Source organism: Sceloporus occidentalis, unplaced genomic scaffold, assembly GCF_023333645.1.
Source record: "Sceloporus occidentalis isolate IW3139 unplaced genomic scaffold, rSceOcc1.0.p SCAF_6, whole genome shotgun sequence".
In the NCBI taxonomy this organism is placed as follows: Eukaryota; Metazoa; Chordata; class Lepidosauria; order Squamata; family Phrynosomatidae; genus Sceloporus; species Sceloporus occidentalis.
The window spans coordinates 72,374,283-72,394,744 of NW_028316986.1; the positions used below are offsets into that span (position 1 = coordinate 72,374,283).

General features: G+C 43.4%; 1 protein-coding gene across 8 annotated transcripts in view; it reads left to right on the forward strand.

Annotated features, from left to right (window-relative positions):
• The window catches only part of PDE10A (phosphodiesterase 10A), a 378,653-nt gene that overhangs the window by 77,675 nt on the left and 280,516 nt on the right, over positions 1 to 20,462 (forward strand). For 5 of the 8 annotated variants that reach the window (XM_089530056.1, XM_089530051.1, XM_089530053.1 and 2 more), the window contains exon 2: positions 2,488 to 2,556. The exons of the other annotated variants lie outside the window; for them this stretch is intronic. In XM_089530056.1, the coding sequence (XP_089386182.1) occupies positions 2,529 to 2,556 (28 nt within the window). In that variant the 5' untranslated portion in view covers positions 2,488 to 2,528. The remainder of the gene's footprint in view (positions 1 to 2,487; positions 2,557 to 20,462) is intronic. 8 annotated transcript variants of the gene reach the window in all.

Sequence of the window (20,462 nt, forward strand, 5' to 3'; positions counted from 1 at the left end):
AACAAAACAGATTCCAGCCCTGTTGATGGTGTTAGTTTTAGTGTAACAAAAACAGTGATTGGATTGGGATATCCCTGAGATGGATAGGTTGGGCTGGTGACACAACCGGGGACAAATAGAAAGAGACTACTTACTGCTTTGGTTGTGAAGTGATCCTTTGTCTCAATCTTTGAGAGGAAATGCAGATTACTTGGGGGAAGGAAGGAGCACATTAGATTTTTTTGGTTTTGTTTACCTGGATGTACATGAGCCTTGGGGGAAAATGGTCCCTTTTTCCTGGGAAGCTGATCTAATTTTCTGAAAGGTCATCTCCAGATGTGGGATATGAAATTATGAAGATCCCAAAATATAGTGCTGAGTATGCAGGAGTGCTTAACAAAACTTAAATGTGGACTTCTGGCCACTTTGGATGTAGAGGGGTTTTGGGGGGCAGTTTGGGCAGCCCTTCAAGGGTTCCTCAGGCACATTACACTTGGCGAGCTTTGAACTAAAGGTAAAATCACAAACTGTTCCAACGGGAAAGAAGAATAGAGATGCCAGGAGAAGTAGTGTGACTGCCTTATGATAAGCAGGAGATGTATGGGAGACAGAAAGAGAGACACATAATCAAGAACAAGTCCAATAGACTATGCCAGGCTTGTAAGGACATGTGAACATGAATAAGCCTCAGAATGAACTGAGTTTTCTGACACAGCCTTAAAAATAACAAAAAAGATTTGGGCTATTATCAGAGAAAGATGGGGAAAAAAAGACTGGGAAACTTACATTTTAGACTAGAGTTCTTCTAAATCACCAGTCAGTGTGGCTACCAGGGAAATTCCGGGAACTGGAGTTCAGAAGGGTAACTTCCCCAAAATCTGGATAAGTCCACTGGTGAAGTGACATAAGGTGACAATGAAATGGTGGAACTGTTTAGTTGCTGTTGAAGGCTTTCATGGCTGGCAAGCATAGTTTTTTGTGGGTTATTCGGGCTATGTGGCCTTGTTCTAGAAGAGTTTATTCTTGACGTTTCACCTGCATCTGTGGCTGGCATCTTCAGAGAATGCTGGTATGAAAGAGAGTGGGATCTCTTCCATGCTAGCATTCTCTGAAGATGCCAGCCACAGATGCTAGTGAAGTGTCAGGAATAAACTCTTCAAAAATATGGCCACATAGCCTTAAAAAAACCCACAAAAAACTATTCAGTTGCTACTTGGTCTTAGTCTTTTCCTATAAGGGAAACTATGTAGGACCTCAGAAAAATAGAACAAATGATACAAGTAAGATGTTTTGGGCCAGGATAGGTGAAATAATAAATATAGAACTACTAGGTCCTTTAAAAGAGTTTGAGAGTCTTATCACATTGCAAACAAAAGATGGGAGGCAATGACATAGAAGATTATTGCATGGGCTTTCCACCCAACCCCAGAGTGGACTGAAACATAGGGAATTTTTTTTCCAGATTGAGTGTTATCGCATGCCTCCATGCTCAGACCAGAGGCATTGTGACCTGATTTTAGCCATCCTGTCCTCTATCTGTCTGAATCTCATCCTTCGCAAATGACAGGAATTAACTGTCCTTAGTGAAGGACAGGATTAGGACAGACTGGGAAGGATCTGGCTAAGATCAGTTCACGATGCCTCCAGTCTGGGCATGGAGGCATGCCATAACACCTGATCTGAATCCCTCCCCCAAAGTTTCAGTCCATTTTGCGGCTGAGCAGAAAGCCATGCAAAAATCTTCATAGAAGTGGCTTTCTGCTTACCTTCTTACTTGACATTTGAGTTTATCACACAGGAGGAGTTTCTCTTAATTTCAAATGAAAAGAAAGTGGGGCCACAACACATTCACGGGAATTTGCTAGTTCAGCGAATTTACGTGAATTCGAATTGCATTCGAACTGACTTCCCATTGCCTGAAAATAGCTTGGCATTGCCTGAAATTGCATGTGATCACCTCTCACACAATAACGTGAAACCCCATGATTGCATTCGGACTGACTTCCCGTTGCCCGAAATTGCGTGTGGTAGACTATCACGCAATAATGTTAAACCCCATTGTTCAGATTGCCATTGGATTATACTTCCAATTTCCCTTGTCTGATAAACTCCATTGTAGTGTTTCTATTTTCCCTCCAGAGGGAACCTTCTGCAAAAGCATGGCTTTTGGCAAACTGATTTTTTTTTCAGCAGGAAAAAAGCATGTTTTTATGATCATCACCATCAGGAACAGCACAGAAGTGCTTTGTGGGCATGCGAGAAGGTAAGCAGAAAGCTGCTTGTATCTTGCTGCCTCTCATCTTACTTTTGTAATGTGATAAGGCCCTGCATCTCTAGGACCAGATTTTCATCCCTGTGTGCTGAAGGAGCTTGTGAAAGTTGTTTAAAAGCCATTGTTATTTTTCAGAATTCTTGAGGAATGGATGAAAATTCCCTACACCACACGCCCTAAAGGATATGTCAACCCTTAAATAGATAATGCTTCTTTTTTGTTTGCTATTTTTATAGGAACAAACTCAAAAAGTACTTTTGGGGCACAGAAATGCCTGATGCAGCGCACTCTGCAGCAGTTAACTGGTACAGTATATAATCATTTGTTACCTGGAAAATTATCAAAACAGTAATAATTATCATGAGAGCTGAGCTGAAATGACTATTTGTATTATATTTTTCTGCAATGTCAAATACCCCCACATAGTTAAATCTGATTGCTTACATTGGGTCATCATATCCACTATGTGGTGTTTGGTTAGAGTTGGGCATGTGACTAATACAGGTTGTAGAAAGAGGGAATAGTCAGAGAATAATAATTTAAAAAAATGCTCCAGTGGTATCAATGCAGCAAAAGGAAACAATAGAACCAAACAGGCCAAAAAGGTTAATATTTTCATATCTTGTTTTCCAGAAACAATTCCTAAAAACTCTTAGAAGAGTACTGTTTTCAGTTTACAATGTTAATGCCTATTGACTAATAGTATATATATACATGCAGGTGCACTAATTACATAAATATAAACAAAGGTGTAAATACCCCAAAAGGAAAAAGATGTAACTTTTAAATAAAGACTGGAAGAAGAAGAGAATAAATCTATGGTAGGATATAGGCCATAATCTGACAGAAAACACACAGAAAGGAATCAAAAGAAATAAGAACAGCAATGAATTAAGCAGCACACGCTGCAGGAAAATAGATTGAGAGAAATGAAGGTTAATTCTGGGGGAAAAGAAAAAAGATAAGGGAAGAAGAAGGAGCAAGCGGTGATTAAAGACTAAAGGAATGAAAGGAAACAACCCAACATGCACTTTGAACTCTCTTAAATCCTAACACAAACTGGAGGCCTAACTCCAACATGATGCTTCTGGTTTTCTGCCTCTCTGCCCACAACCCCTCTCCGAAAACCTGCTCTAGAGTTTCCCAGCCCCCTGGAGTAGGTTTTTAGGGTGGATCTACAGGAGAGATGGCATTTGGCTTAGTACTGGGATGGAAACAATGCAGCCCTCTAGATGTGTTTGTAGTACAACTCTCAGCATTCTTCAACATTGACTATGCTGGCCAGGGGTGCTGAGAGTTTCAGTTCCAAGTTAGGAGGTCTGTGCTTGTGGAAGCTGCTTCCATGAGTAAAATGGTTATTTTGGATGCTGGCTAGAGCTTTCTAAATCAAGCCATCTAATCAAGAGGAAGGAAATTGGAATCCTGGAGTTGATTTCATGTCTCAAATCCCTCCCCAAAGGACAATGAGTGGAGAGCATCCTAGTAAAATGGGTTCAACACAGAATTAAACTGCCCTTCTTCTCAACCTCTGCCCCCCAGTGTTTTCACAGAAACAAAATTTAAAAAGACAGGGAGAGAGGTTGTCCTACCTTTTAGAACCTGAATGAGGTTTCATGCAGGGTCAAGCTTCAGTTCTGGTCACCTTGGAGGGGAGCAAAACCAGCACTGTATTATGAGACTTTCAGGAGTCTCTTATGAGACTCCCTTACCTATGTTGCTAAGAAGGCCTAACTATTACATTTTTAGGTTAAACAGCAGCATGGTATTAAGGTAGTCACACGTCTTGGGCCTTCTTAATCTAATAATTCATCTTTAGCCAAAGCAGTCTCTATCTGTTTTCTGTGAAAAAAAAGTAAATGAAGTACAAGACCAAGTACAGATGTTCTCATCTGTTCTACATAGCCTTTCCATAATCCATAAAAATAGAGATTACAAGACACAAAATGCTGCATAGATTACAGTTTGAAAACTTCTGCTTTATAAAGTTTTCCACAATTCAAGGAAGCCTTTAATGGAAATACCACTGAGTTTGAAACCACATGAAATGATTTATCAGGACTACGTCTGTCTCCGGCTGATGCATTGCTTCTACCCACTGAAGAAATACTATTTTAAACAATTAAATGAGTCTGTGTGGCTAATAGTCATGCCAAAGACACAAATTCCTTTGACTTTAAAGAAAGTGTGACATGTTAATGAGATTGCTGTAGTTATTGAGAAGGAGAAGAAAAACAAAGAAAAGAAGGAAGTAATATTGCATCCCATCTTCTTTTCTTTTTCTGTACAAATAAAGGTACCAGATCCCATCTGATCTTGGAAGATAAACTGGGTCAGCCCTGGTTAGTACTTGTATTGGAGACTGCCAATGAATGTCACGTGCTGTAGGTTATATTTCAGAGGAAGGAACTAGCAAAGCCAGCTCCTGGCAAAACGTAAGAAAACCCTATGAAATTCATAGGGTCATCAGGTGACTTGAAGGGGTGTGTGTGAGTGTGCACATGTGCTCTTGCACATGCAGTCTCTCTCTCTCTCTCTCTCTCTCTCTCACACACACACACACACACACACACACACATTTGCTTTCAACTAAATATCATACTCAGAAAGGTTCAACAAACCTCTCCCCCTATGGTTTCACACTCTGCTTTGGGGATTGAATGACCCTTTCATGAGGGTCGCCTAAGGCCATTGGAAAACACCTATTTAATTACAGTTATGAAGTAGCAATGAAAATAATTTCATGGGTTTGGGTCACCACAACATGAGGAACTGTATTAAAGGGTCACGGCATTAGGAAGGTTGGGAGCCACTGCTGTAGTGGCAAGGAAACATGAATTGCAAAGATTAGAGATGTTCAGAGCAGAGTTAATGAAATGTTGTAGCAAGGAGTGGCATTGAATGAAATGTCTTCATTCATCCACAATACGTAGGATAATCTTACTTGATTCAAATTGCAGATTATCTTTTGTTGTTATGCTTAAACAGACACAAAAATGAGAGAAATTGAGAATTAAATCTCACAAGAACATGCTTCCATTTCTCCTTCAGTTCTCAGTTTCCTGCACTCTTGCTTTCATTCTCTTTTTTTCTTTGTGCATATCCACTTGTTGCAGGCAAGGTACACTAGAGGGCGGCATGACTTTTCTGTTCCCCCACCTTTGAGCATGGCTACATGTTCTCAGTTGTGCTTCTCCTGACTCCTCTGTTCCATTATGCAATGGAGCAACTAGAAGGGAAAAAAGAAAGAAAGATTTTTGCAGAGTCAAACACTGAAAGAAAAAGAAAACTGGTTGGTTTTGTTTGGAGACTGCAGGCTTTGTTTTTTACATAGAGGCAGTAGGGTAAATGACGCTTCATAGATGAGAAAGGAAATAATGGCCCTGTCCAGATGGGCCTTTTGTGGCGCATCCATGATGTGCTAGGGTTGCTTCGGGGTGGCGTGTACACACACCCCGCAACCCTAGCATGTCATGCACGTGCCACAGTTGTGCAGCACCATACATATGGCACATGCAACGATTACATCGCAGTTGCGCCACCTCTAAACAGTGCTGCGCAGCTGCGATGTAACCATGCTGTCTTTGGCGCTTTGCGGCACCGCAAACAGGAGCCACCTTTGAGACCTCCTTCTTTGCTGCACAGCAGTGCCGCGCAGTTTGTATGCTGCGGCGCTCCTGCGCAGCAGAGAGAGGCGCCAAGGAGGCGCCTCTTTTTGATGGTCTGTACTCCACCATTGATTTTTTTCCTGCTGCAGTCCCTTGCTGAGTTTGCCAACTGATTGTGTATGTGTGTAGCAGCAAAAGAAGCCACCCAAAGCAAACCAGTGTTTATTTGCTTGTTTCACTTTGTGCAATTTGCCAGAAAAGGAGGTGTGAGGGCTGGCACTGGATTGTACTCGGCTCTCATTTTATTTGAAAAGAGACAATACTTTGCCGACAATATCAATTTTAGAATAGTGTGGCATTTATTGTCTTGTCAACTACAGTTTTCTCTATACACACATGATAAATTTCCCTTATGGGAGAATCTGGATTTGAAGATTGGTAAGAAAACATTTTTATAGAAGATGTAGGCAGATAATGGGATTATTACCTTAAATCAAATACTTGGTAGGGAATTTGAGTTTCTGCCCTTCTCAATGCTGCTGGTGCAGTTTAACTTAAGTCTATTAGCAAAATGGCAATATTTACAGTTGTTACAATATTTAGATTTGCTACTGTCCAGATTTGGCCCTGCAGCCCTAAATGCTTCTGTGGTTCCATTAATATTAGAAACATTATTTGAGACTGACAAAGTATCTGTACCAATGATATATACATATAGATGTTTTTATCATTAAATAAATACAACATGTGAGGTTGACAACAAAAATGGAATAGTTAATTCAGATATATTAGTCACCACAGCATCTGTTAAAGAAAGGGTTATCTAAATCAGCAAATTGTTAGAAGTGTAATGCCCCTAATGCCTCCTTAAGAGACGTTTTGTAGCTGCCCTGTAGTTGCCTCATTTTGGGTAGAAGTAATTAGATGGATAAACTTAGTGCTGGAAAGCTCTTTAACATTTAGAAATGTGCATTTTTTTAAATCATTTACCTGAATCTTGGAATTTAATCAAGGGCCAGGCGAAGTGAGTTTTTCATATCCTTTTAATTGCTGATACTTTGATATTGGAAAGATAAGTTTCTTTTGCCTGTGATTCAGTGGACATTGGATAGAAGACCTAACAACACTTGCAGTATTTGAAAGAATGATGTACAGATGAAATCTACAAATGGACTTAAATTTGGCCAACCTTGATAAAAACACATTATTAATATGTTTTTTCCTCATGTTTTCATTTTTCTGTTTTGTTTACATTGGGATATTATTAGTAATTATTAGTAATTTAGAATTAATTTTTCTCAACAGACCTTTTCCCTTCTTTATTGATCCAGTCCTTTTGCCTTTGCTTTTGCCTTCACTTGGTGAACTGTTTCTTCTTACAGGGTATCTTTACAGACTGTTTTAGGCAAGCTGTTGTGTGCCCTTTATTAAAGAAACCTTCCCTGGATCCCTCACTTTGTGCTAATTAGGGTAATATGTCTCTCCTACTTTCTAAAGTTCTGGAGAGTGTGCCAGCAACATATTTTAAAAGAACACAAATTAAAAGCTATAGCAAGTTATTAGTAAAAATATAAATATAACAGTTATTTAAAAACTGATTAAACAGTTTATAAAGTTAAAATATTTAAACACTGAAGTTCATTAAAAGCCTGTATACAAACCTTAAAAACAACCAGTGGCATCACTAGAGGGTGTGGCGGGGGGGGTAATGAATGTACCAGGTGATACCCTAAGGAGGGGTGACACCACTGCTCCCCAAACACTTGTCTTTTGACAGAAACAGGCTGTGGCATTTGCCTGTGCCCCTTTAAAACACTGGAGAGATGGTATGAGTGGGATGAGGTTCATTGGGAGGAGAAAGGAGAGGCTCCAAGTTTTCTTAATTTTTTTTATTTCTATTTTTTTTCTAAAAAAATATTCTTTTAAAATTTTCTTTAAAAACACATTTTACCAAGCTTTCACTTTGACCACATTTAGGCTGTGTTTATGATAACTGCATTTTAAAGGTATAATTTTAATTTTGCTAGCTGTTCATGTCACAAATATTACCATTACAGTTAATGATCCTATATATCATTAACCGTAATGGTAATATTTGTTACAATTTATGAGTAACATTAGTACAAAAAAAAAAATTCCTAAGGATTCTGTATGGTGTGGTATGGAGGAGGTCAGTGAGGGGCATGATACCATGAGTTACCACACCAGGTGATACTGACACCAAACCTAGTGACACCACTGAAAACAGCATTGCACAGCATTAAAACTCAACCCCAGTCAGTTTCTAAAAGTCTGATGGCATGAATATGTTTTGACCTATGGATGGAAAGGAAAGCAAGGACAGGGCCATCCTCACCTCTCTACAGAGGGATCTCCAAAGACTAGGAGGAGCATCAAGAAGGCCCTCTCAGTGCCTGTTTGAGAAAACAATGCTCAGAAATGGGATGTATTTCTTATTGTGTCCCTTTCCAACTGAATATTATGGAAGTGCTTCTCATTCTGGCCAGTTTGATCTGACTAATCAATTTCTTACTTTTTTTCTCATTACTTGAGGCTTATAGTGAACTCATTACCATTTTTCTGAGTGTTAACCCCCCCAAAACAACTGATTCATCCTCATTTGATAGACTTTGCCTATACCATCATCTAAAATTATCTCCATACCTTAGAATATAAAATATCTTAGGATACAAAATACAAATGTACTTTTCTGCAATAGGGGCCTGTGGCTTCATGCCAGATAGATGCAAATATAGTTCATTCTCTCTCTTTCTGTGTTTGTGTGTGTTTGATATATATATATATATATATATATATGTGTGTGTGTGTGTGTGTGTGTGTGTGTAACTACAAATGGAAAAGCCAAACTTTATTCACTGTTCTGTTCCCCCTTTCCCCACTCACCTAAGCATCACGGTTATAGCCTCATTATGCATACACACACACACACACACACACACACACCATAACATCAAAAATTTAGACCCTGTGGCCACAATGTTGTCATTTTCTCTCCTAGCACTCCATTGCTATTTTACTATCTTTATGTGATGAAGAAACGTATGAAGCTTCAAAGGCTAGGATGGTGTATTTTGTACCTTTTAGTTTCCCGGGTGAAAGATTTGGGATGTTGATATTATTTTGCTTTGTCTTATGTCTAACATGGCTACCCCTGTAACATTCATTACAGTAGTTGCAACATCTAACACAGCTTGACATGTGAAGAGTTGCTACATCCCTGAAAGATAATGTTTGTGCAGGATTTGGGATGTTTCTGAAGATCTGTAGTTCCATGAGCCATGACAAGTGCAAGGACAGTTGTAACGTGGAAGCATCCTTCCCCGGGAGGTAGTCCAGCCTTCAAAGGCAAGATGAATGGGAAAATATAACAGCCCTTACTGTTAGGACGTTCCTCCTAATGTTGAGGTGGAATCTTTTTTCTTGGAGCTTGCATCCATTGTTCTGGGTCCTATTCTCTGGAGCAGCAGAAAACAAGCTTGCTTCCTCCTCAATATGACATCCCTTCAAATATTTAAACAGGGCTATCATATCACCTCTTAAACTTCTCTTCTCCAGATAAAACATATCCAGCTCCGTAAGTCTCTCCTCATAAGGCATGGTTTCTAGACCCTTCACCATTTTGGTTGCCCTGCTCTGGACATGCTCCAGCTTCTCAACACCCTTTTTAAATTGTGGTGTCCAGGACTGGATACAGTATTCTAGGTGAGCCCTGACCAAAGCAGAATAGAGTGGCACTGTTACTTCCCTTGATCTGGACACTATACCTCTATTGATACAGCCTAGAATTGCATTGGCCTTTTTAGTTGCTACATCATACTGTTGACTCATGTTCAACTTGTGGTCTACTAGAACTCCTAGATCCCTTTCACACATAGTCTTTGTTCAGACAGCTGTCCCCCATCCTATATCTGTGCATTTCATTTTTTTGTCCTAAATGTAACATACTGCACTTAGAGTAAAAAATGAAATAAGATATGAAATGGAAAATGGGCATTTATTTTTATTAGATGAACTGATAGAGTTTGGATGATCTGGCCTACCCTTGGGCTTTTGGCAGATTTGTTAGCATACAATTTCCCTTTTGTCTATTAACCACTCATGGTTTCTGCTCATTTGACAGCTCAGAATAAATTGAAATATGCCGAAGGAGGAAAAAGCATTGGTCAGACCTGCACTTTTTAACTACAATGATTTCTCATTTTGCTATGATTGGTCAGCTGAGAAAGAAGGAGAGAAATACTCCCCTCCATTCCATTTTTCCTTTAAAAACAGGACAAATTAAGTGGTGCTATGGCCCGGAACAGATGGGCCTTTGCGGTGCCCTCGTCACATGCAAGGGTTGCCTGGTGGGCGGAGCGCCCACACGCTTGGCAGCCCTAGCACGTGACGTGGGCACCGCAGCTGCGATGCGCCCACCAGATGCAGTGCGTAATGGTGATGTCACAGCTGCGGCGCTTACAGATGGGGCGGCACAGCTGTGACATCATCGCAACGTCTCTCAAGCTTTGTGGTGTCGCAACAACGCTGCAAAGAGGAGCCACTTTGGTTGCTGTGGTGCTCCTGCGGAGCAAACAGAGGCGCCAGGGAGGCGCCTATTTCTGGTGGTGTGTACCCCACCCAAGTTTCATTTAAAATTACTTTCTCCCAGTATAAAAGTCTTCTTGTTTCTAGTCATGGACAAGGAAGTTTGATTGCTTTGCTTCTACTTTTTGTGTCCCCAGCCATCTCATGACCAACAAAGTGGGGTGCTCTCTACCTGCACTAAGACCATCTTAAATAGCACCTTTGACATCTCAAGAAAGTTGCAGCTGTGTGACTCACCATCATCATATCCCTCTCCCTGCCAAAGACTTTAAACATCTATACCTCTTGAAGAAATCTGTGGGGTGTGAATGCTTGCATAACGGGGCTGTGTGAGGAGTTTGCCACAGGTGATGGAGTACAGGAGGCAGGAAATATACCCCTTCTTTTAGTTTCCCTGCTGCTGCACTGCAGGCTGAGCAGCCAATAAGTGGGCAAGGAACCAAAGCACCTACCCTGACTGCTGACAGAGCAAGGTCATCTCTTTCTCATGGCTCTTTCAACCTAACAGGCGATGAAGACTGAACTGGAGAAAGTGCTGGAAAGGGGAGCCTCATAGCCCCTGACCTGCTATCATCTCACTTTTTCAAATGCTTTTAAAACATCCCAGTTCCTCTTCCCATTTTCCTCTTTTGTCTTTAGCTCATTTCAGTGCTGCAAACTGAGTTCAAAGTGAAAATACAGTCTGCACTCAATTAACTTAGCAAGAGGGAGAAGAGAGGGCAGAATCTGCCCTTCCCAGTGGGATCATGCAAAAACAAACTGCTGCAGGCTTTCTTACCATGTGAGTTCTTTCTTGTATTAACTTTTGTCATGTTGACCACACATGTCCCCTTTTTCTACTGTGAAATGTTGACGTGTAGAGACCCTTTATCTGGATACACGGCCTTTGTCAGGTCCTACTGGTCACAACAGTTCCTGCTCTCTTTGCCTTTATCCTCCAGCCTCTTCCCTTTCTCTCCTCATATTCCCCCCCAAGGCATGGTCAGGTTACCACAGGGTCCCTGTGAGAGTTTTTATACTCCCTGCAGCCATGTCAGCTGACTTCCTAAATGTGGCTTTCTCAACCAGAGTTCCCGGGAACCTAGTGTATCATATGGGTTGCTAAGGGTCCCATGAAACATCATGATTTTGTAAAATAAAAGACCTTTCCTACGAAGGTAAAAGAATCCAGAAAAACACTGGCACACTTGGTATGTAAGCGCCATGTGGCAACGCATGGACACCACATGGCACTTACGTAACAATGGCGGTGCCTGTCTACACAGGGCGCCGCCATTGATATGCTGCGCAGTCCCTAACCCTAGAATCGGCTCCAGTATGCTGCTTGTTGGCGGTATGTACCGTGCCTAAAATAACCAAAATAAGGAGGGAAATATTTCTTGTAAATTACTCAGCCAGGAATGATTTTAAGAAATTGAAAGTAATATTTGCTGTATTAAAATGCTTATTACTTTACTAAGTGTTATTATATTGTTTCCATATTCATTGAGACATAACAATTCTTTCAAGGGTTCCTTCAAGGCAAAATATTTGAGAAAGGGACGCCTAACTTGAAGGAAAGAGCCATCTGTTTGATGGCCTTTCAGATCTCCTGTTACCAAACCACATAGCCTGGAATCAAGTTAATGAGGAGAAACAGAGTGGCCATCTACCCATGGTTCAGGGGCACAAAAAAAAAAAAAGAAGAATTGAGATCTGGGGCAATTTAAGGCATATATGGCAATCTGGGCTGGAGGACCTTGCAACCTGGGAGGAGGACCTCTTCCCCTCACAAACAAACTCCTGGTTTTAGATGGGTTGGGGAAGACTTCAGAAACAGCAGGTTTTCTACAATGAGGTCAGGTCTATTGTCCACATAGTAACCAAGCAGAGGACCAAGAAGAAATCCAAGTTGTTACATGAGAAGGCAAAAGCCATTGGGAAATATTTCACCCACAGCTTCCCATTTTCCTGAGAGAACCTACCTATATAGAGCCAGTCTGGACAGTCAGCAGAGTAAAACTCTTGAGATGACAAGTGGTTGCTTTGAAGCCTGATGTACCTAGTTCCTTGATTTTGTGGACCTAAGACAGAACACGTTTGAGATTTGCAGGGTGGAGATTTGGTTTGAAATCTATGTTAGTGTAAGCCTGTCGGCATCATCATGAATTTCATAGGGTTTTCTTAGGCAAGGAATACATACGAAAGTCAAAATTAAAATAGAATGAAACTGTTCACAGTATTAAAACAATTGAAAACATGCACTTGAAAAGCATAAAAAAGTAACTGGAAATGGTTCAATCAAATCTATACAGCACATTTTCAGTAAGAATGTACAGCAATTGCATGCATTTTATATGGTACGTTTTCAACCAAACGATGGCAAAGGAGTAACAAGGCATTAGTTGTGACTGGGGATACTTATTGGAGGTCTGCATGCCATAGAAAGGTTAGCTGTAAAGCTGGAACAACGAATTGTATTTGTACTTTTGTGTTTCAAATAGAAATTCATACTAAATGGAAAGGAAGACAAATGGTGCCCTTGAAGTAGAGTGGCAAAGTTATATACAAATGTTTTGACAAGGCATATTTCTCAGTTAAATAGTATTTTAAACAACATTTTTCTGTCATAACAGTGAATTGCAGTTTTAGATTTGGAATAAAATTGCCAGCACCTTGTGGCTGGTATGTTGCTCAGGCCATGATGGCAAGCATGCTTTGAGAAAATGGAAAAGGTAATCTTAAATGGTGATAGAATGTAATCTCTAAATAATTGGCTGTATGATATGGTTCAAGTAAACCTGTGCCTTGGCATTGGTGTCATAATTAGGGCTTGACCCATCTTGCCAGGCCATGGAAATTTACAGTTCTGAGAAAAGAGGCAAGATAGTATTCCACCCACAGCTATTTTGCAGTTTGAAATTTCAGTCTCACGCAACAATTAGGGGACAATGCTTTCCCTTGGATTTTATTTTGCTGACTGGGCAATTGTTCAGGTCACACATGAGATCCCGGGAAAAGAAAGACGTACTTCTAAATGTTCATCTGGAACATCCTATTTAATGTACCCTGACACAGCGAGCCAGGAAAGCCAGAATGCATTCCAGCAATTGGATGAAATGTCAAGACAAAAATGTCTTGCATGAGCAGTTGGCAGCTGATAAGGCTATCATTCATTTTGTTATAGGTTATACTATCAAGGACAATGGCTACAGCTCAGCAGTGCTCCAGGACAAATCCTGTTCCATCAATAAGAAAAAAACACTCACAATGCTTTTCTAATGAGACTTGAGCTTGCCCTACCACTAGGTGGAGAGCAGCAGCTGCCTCCAGCAATGGATTTGGGGTGTCATGAAAAGGCAACAAATTGTTAGTCTCCCCCCCTCACTGCCCCGAGCCTGGAAAATTATATTTTACCTGTAATTCATTCCCATTAGTTGTTATAGTGCTTGCAAAGTAATTGCTAGTAACAATGGTTTGAAAAGTAATGTGTGATACCCATTGCATTTCTTGAAACTTTTTTGTTACTTATAATTATTCTTTTAAAAACGATTGATGTTCAGATTGATAAGAGAATAATAATAATAATAATAATAATAATAATATGTTTTATTTATAGACCGCTATTCCGCAATGATCATAGCGGTGTACAGTAAAATCGTAATACAATACAAAATACAGTTAAAGGAGGGAGAAGTCTCGTCCTTCAGGCAGTCCCTGATGTTGCTGGGTCTGCCTGATGGCTCCCTCTGAGGCCGAGATGACAGTTGAGGAGGGAGGGGCCTCTTCCTTCAGGCAGTCCCTGATGTTGCTGGTCTGCCTGATCGCTCCCTCTGAGGCCGAGATGACAGTTGAGGAGGGAGGGGCCTCTTCCTTCAGGCAGTCCCTGATGTTGCTGGTCTGCCTGATCGCTCCCTCTGAGGCCGAGATGACAGTTGAGGAGGGAGGGGCCTCTTCCTTCAGGCAGTCCCTGATGTTGCTGGGTCTGCCTGATCGCTCCCTCTGAGGCCGAGATGACAGTTGAGGAGGGAGGGGCCTCTTCCTTCAGGCAGTCCCTGATGTTGCTGGGTCTGCCTGATCGCTCCCTCTGAGGCCGAGATGACAGTTGAGGAGGGAGGGGCCTCTTCCTTCAGGCAGTCCCTGATGTTGCTGGGTCTGCCTGATGGCTCCCTCTGAGGCCGAGATGACAGTTGAGGAGGGAGGGGCCTCTTCCTTCAGGCAGTCCCTGATGTTGCTGGGTCTGCCTGATCGCTCCCTCTGAGGCCGAGATGACAGTTGAGGAGGGAGGGGCCTCTTCCTTCATGCAGTCCCTGATGTTGCTGGGTCTGCCTGATCGCTCCCTCTGAGGCCGAGATGACAGTTGAGGAGGGAGGGGCCTCTTCCTTCAGGCAGTCCCTGATGTTGCTGGGTCTGCCTGATCGCTCCCTCTGAGGCCGAGATGACAGTTGAGGAGGGAGGGGCCTCTTCCTTCAGGCAGTCCCTGATGTTGCTGGTCTGCCTGATCGCTCCCTCTGAGGCCGAGATGACAGTTGAGGAGGGAGGGGCCTCTTCCTTCAGGCAGTCCAAGATGTTGCTGGGTCTGCCTGATGGCTCCCTCTGAGGCCGAGATGACAGTTGAGGAGGGAGGGGCCTCTTCCTTCAGGCAGTCCCTGATGTTGCTGGTCTGCCTGATCGCTCCCATGTATAGAATGTATAGAACTTGAAAAAAAAGTCAGAATGCTTCTTTAAAAAGCCCTTTAAAAATAACTAGAAGAAGTAACTAGAAAACATTGCACCTTGCACCAGCCAAGTAATTTTGTTCCCACTTGTTATCTCACAGTTTAAAGACTTTATAAAAGTATCTTTGGTGGGATACAGACCGCCCCTTTGAGGCGGCCTGCACCTCTCCTTTCCCCTCCAGAATGGGGCCTGGGCACCCGCAGTGGCAGCCCCAGAGGCCCGAATCTGCCACTTCTCCAGGACTTGGGGAAGCAGCAAAATGCCGCTTCCCCACAGCCTGAAAAGGGGTGTCCTTGGGGCTTCATGCCCCAAGGATACCCCGACAGCTGCGGGGAAGGGGAGAAAGGGGCCGCTCGGTCCCTTTCTCTTCTGCATCGCTGGCTTGGCTGTGTAAAGGCCGCGCCAGCGATGCATATGGCAAAAATGAGCTCTGTTTCGGAGCTCCTTCCTGCAACGCTGAAAGGGCACCCCAAGCACCCTGCAGTGTTGCGGGGACGTCACACCCACGCCATGCTATTTGGCTGCGGCACGGCCGTGACATCATAATGGTGGTGCCCATGTATACAGGGTGCCCCCATTATCACACCGCCGTGACGTGCTAGTGTTGTGGGGCGTGTGGTGCCGCCACCCTTGGGCAACCCTAGCATGTATCCAGGCAAAGTGCCGGTCTGGAAAACCCCATAAAAAGGTTGCTTGTTACAGCCTCAGGAAACTTCATTGCACTTGGTTAAGCACCATTACATGGCACAGTTGCAATTAAAGCCATAGGTTCTCAAGCTGATATTTCATTTTTAAAACTTCAACAAAACCCCACTGGGAGAAGCATCATGGCAATGCCATGATGTAGCCTGGTCCTTGTTTTTGACCTCCCATCTTAGTATAAATCTGCGCTGCTGTGGAATCTTTTGGAGTTTAAGCACCAAGTGCTTTGGGTTAATGTTCTTTGATGTTAGAGAAGGTGTGACGCTGAACTTGCCCTTCTGCTCTATCCAAATGCTGGGCATCGTTTCCACAGCATGTAAATGTTCCTTCAAATGATGCCACTTCATCCTGAGTATTCCATCTCATGTTACAGCTGGGAACGTTTATTGTAATTCTTACCCTTGCACATATCATAGCCACTGCTGAAGCTCACACACTATGACTTGGCAAGAAAACTGTTTATCCATTCCCCTACAGAATAAATCACAAGGATTGTAGAAAATGAAGTCAGTTGCGACCAGGGGCAGGAGTAACAGTGTTTTGAGTGGGGAAAAAGCTGCCTAAACACTGTAAAGACATTAGAACCTTGGAAGCTAAGCAAAGTTAGTGCTGGTTAATATTTCAATGGGAGTCCAACAACAAATACCAGATGCTATAGATTATGTTTCAGAGGAAGGCACTGGCAAAACTAATAATAATAATAATAATAATAATATGTTTTATTTATAGACCGCTATTCCGCGATGATCATAGCGGTGTACAGTAAAATCGTAATACAATACAAAATACAGTTAAAGGAGGGAGAAGTCTCGTCCTTCAGGCAGTCCAAGATGTTGCTGGTCTGCCTGATGGCTTCCTCTGAGGCCGAGATGACAGTTGAGGAGGGAGGGGCCTCTTCCTTCAGGCAGTTCCCGATGTTGCTGGGTCTGCCTGATGGCTCCCTCTGAGGCCGAGGTGACAGTTGAGGAGGGAGGGGCCTCTTCCTTCAGGCAGTCCCCGATGTTGCTGGGTCTGCCTGATGGCTCCCTCTGAGGCCGAGGTGACAGTTGAGGAGGGAGGGGCCTCTTCCTTCAGGCAGTCCAAGATGTTGCTGGGTCTGCCTGATGGCTCCCTCTGAGGCCGAGATGACAGTTGAGGAGGGAGGGGCCTCTTCCTTCAGGCAGTCCAAGATGTTGCTGGTCTGCCTGATGGCTCCCTCTGAGGCCGAGATGACAGTTGAGGAGGGAGGGGCCTCTTCCTTCAGGCAGTCCCTGATGTTGCTGGTCTGCCTGATGGCTCCCTCTGAGGCCGAGGTGACAGTTGAGGAGGGAGGGGCCTCTTCCTTCAGGCAGTCCCCAATGTTGCTGGTCTGCCTGATGGCTCCCTCTGAGGCCGAGATGACAGTTGAGGAGGGAGGGGCCTCTTCCTTCAGGCAGTCCAAGATGTTGCTGGTCTGCCTGATGGCTCCCTCTGAGGCCGAGATGACAGTTGAGGAGGGAGGGGCCTCTTCCTTCAGGCAGTCCCTGATGTTGCTGGTCTGCCTGATGGCTCCCTCTGAGGCCGAGGTGACAGTTGAGGAGGGAGGGGCCTCTTCCTTCAGGCAGTCCCCAATGTTGCTGGTCTGCCTGATGGCTCCCTCTGAGGCCGAGATGACAGTTGAGGAGGGAGGGGCCTCTTCCTTCAGGCAGTCCAAGATGTTGCTGGTCTGCCTGATGGCTCCCTCTCTGCCTGATGGCTCCCTCATAAATACTACCTCTGAGTATTTATTGTCTAACAAAATTGAGTGAAATTCATGGGAATACCATAAGTCGATAGGCAGCTAGAAGGTACACACACACACACACACACACACACACACACACACTTAAGAGCCCAGTTAATATGGGTGGGATAGACCGCCCAAAAAGGGTGGTTTCCCCCACCCTGGTTTGCTCTGCAAGGGAGCCGCAGCGGCCAAACCGCGCGGCTCCGTCGCGGAACAAAAAGAATCCGCAAAAAGTGGGTTCTTCTTGCGACGCGTTTGTGAATCCGCAATGCACCAATGGCGCACTTGCGGCGTCACAAATGCGCCAGGATGTACAGATGCTAGGCGTTGTCACATCAAAATGGCGGCACCCATATAGACAGGGCGCCGCCATTTTTTGCTCCCAGTACGTACTAGGGTTAGCCTAGTACGTACTAGGGTTAGGGAGCGTGTGAATGGTGTGGGCTCCCTAATCCTACTGCCGCCACCGCCACACTAGAAAATGGAGGTATGTATCCCATCATAGAGTACTGACTGGGTTTTTGTGACATGAACTATTTTTACTGATGCTCTTTTTCTCAGGAGCATGCAAGTCACTACAGCTGATACAGATTTACATTTGCACTTTCCTTTGTCTTTCAATACTGGGAAAGGTTTAAGCCCTTCATAAATTATAAGACTGCCAAATTTCAAAAAAGACTAGAGCAGAGCTATTGTTGGTCTTGTCAAATCCTGGTCTGGAATAAGAGTCTCTGTTTTTGTTTTGTGTCTGTGTGAGTGTGTTCAATATATAGAATGTTCTGGAATAAAGGAAAGTGCTTTCAAAAGTATAATTGGCAGGGAAGGCCCTACCAAGCAAACTGAAATGCCTCTTCTTGGTCCTTTCTTATTTTAGTCTATTCAGATGATGCCTTACTTCTGATTTCTCTATTAGTTGGTAAGATGCTGGAAAAATTCATTTGGACCTCATTTTCAACTAAACTGAGCTAATTCTCTTTTCCTGGTATAAGAACACAGAAATCCTTTGCAGTCTGTGTTTCTCTCAGTGTTGTGATGCACATCTCAGTTCAAACATTGTGTTGAAAATGTGGTATAAAAGAGATGTGGGCTTTAGGGAAAGAAGTACAGTGCACCCATGTCACATGCTTACGCACCTAGGGCGTGCTTACACCACGCCATGCTGCAGCACAAGCCCCATTATTTTTAATGGGGCTTGAGCATCCACGGAATTTCCCTTATGCATGTGTGTGTGTATCTGGAATGGATCCCCCGCATAAGGGAAGGGACCACTGTATACAAAATGCACATGTTAAGAAAAGATGCATACAAATTTTATAAGATGCATATGAAAGTAAATTTAATTTAATTTTTGTGTATAAACACAAAAATGCAAAATTATGCACATACATTCTGCAGAATGAATTTATGATTGAAAATTCAAATCTATATCATATCAGTCTTAAATCAGTTTAAAATAACTCACCTTTTGCTCTGGAGTTTGCAGGAAAACCCAGAGTACTCCATAGTGATGCCACTTGGCTTACTATACATACATTTCACTGTGTTGCCTGACATTAGAATGAGTTGCTCCCTCTGAGGTCACAAAGAAGTACCCAGCCATGTGATTGATGCTGGGTTCATTTCTGACCTCAGAAGGAATGACTCACCCCAGTGGTGCCAAGCAACATAACAGGTCCAAAGAAGATATAATCTAAAAGCTTGCCTACAGTATTTTCAAATACCTCTTCAATCCAATAATATATATTGTCACATGTACAGTGTGCCTGTGTTATATGTGGGCGCGCTTTACGCGGACTTGAGCATATGTGCTCAAGCCGTGGGGAGCGCGCGGGGTGCAAGGGGCAGCGCGTCCCATTCAAATGAATGGGGTGCATGCCTGTGGCGCCCTGCACACTCCTGTGCCGCCGCGCCGCCGCGTATGAGCAAAGGTGGAATTCGCCTTACGCAGGGGGGGGTCTGGAACGGATCCCCGCGTAAGGCAAGGGCCCACTGTACTATTGAGGTCTGTTGTTAGTTGCTTTCAAGTCGGTTCTGACTCATGATGACCCTGTGGATCAGACATCTCCAAGAATCCCTTGTTGGCAAATGAGACAACAAGCAGATAGCTCTCATGGAGGTACTTTACTTCTGATTCCACTGTGTACAATCTTGTTCTCACAAACAAAGCTTCTTGCATAACACCACACACCAACAAACCCACACTGTATAATGAGGCTCCTTCCATTATATACATGTGCCATGCACAGGCACTTTGTCCAGCCTCTTCTTGCTGTGTTACATATTTACAATTCCCCCTTGCAGTGTGACTTTGCACTTTTCAGCCACTGATGATGTCACCTCCTGTGACTCAGCACAGCTCAGTTGCTGACTCATCATGGCTCCTGTTTGACACAAGGTAACCCTGTCACCTTTGTCCCACATCTAGACATTTTCCCCAGGATCCATCCTTAATCGTCTAGTCCTTTGGAAATAACTTTAATGGGCAGCAGAGCAAGTAGGAAGATGAAAGCAGTGGCTGATCTGGTGCCATCAGCTTTCTCACTGCAGATAGATTAGGAATGGATCTAGGGTGGGATACCGACCGCCCAAAAGGGCGGTCTCCCACCACCCTCATTTGTTGTGTGAGGGAGCCACAGCGGACAAACCGTGTGGCTCCCTCGCGCAACAAAAAGAAGCCACAAACAGCGGCTTCTTTCTGCAGTGCCATTATGATGCCGCAAGGTGCCAATGGTGCACTTGCATCATCATGAAGGCGCCAAGACGGCGCTAGGTGTCCATCACATCAAAATGGCGGTGCCCATGTGTATAGGGCACCACCATTTTTATGCCCTCGTCACGTGCGAGGGGCAAGGCGCGT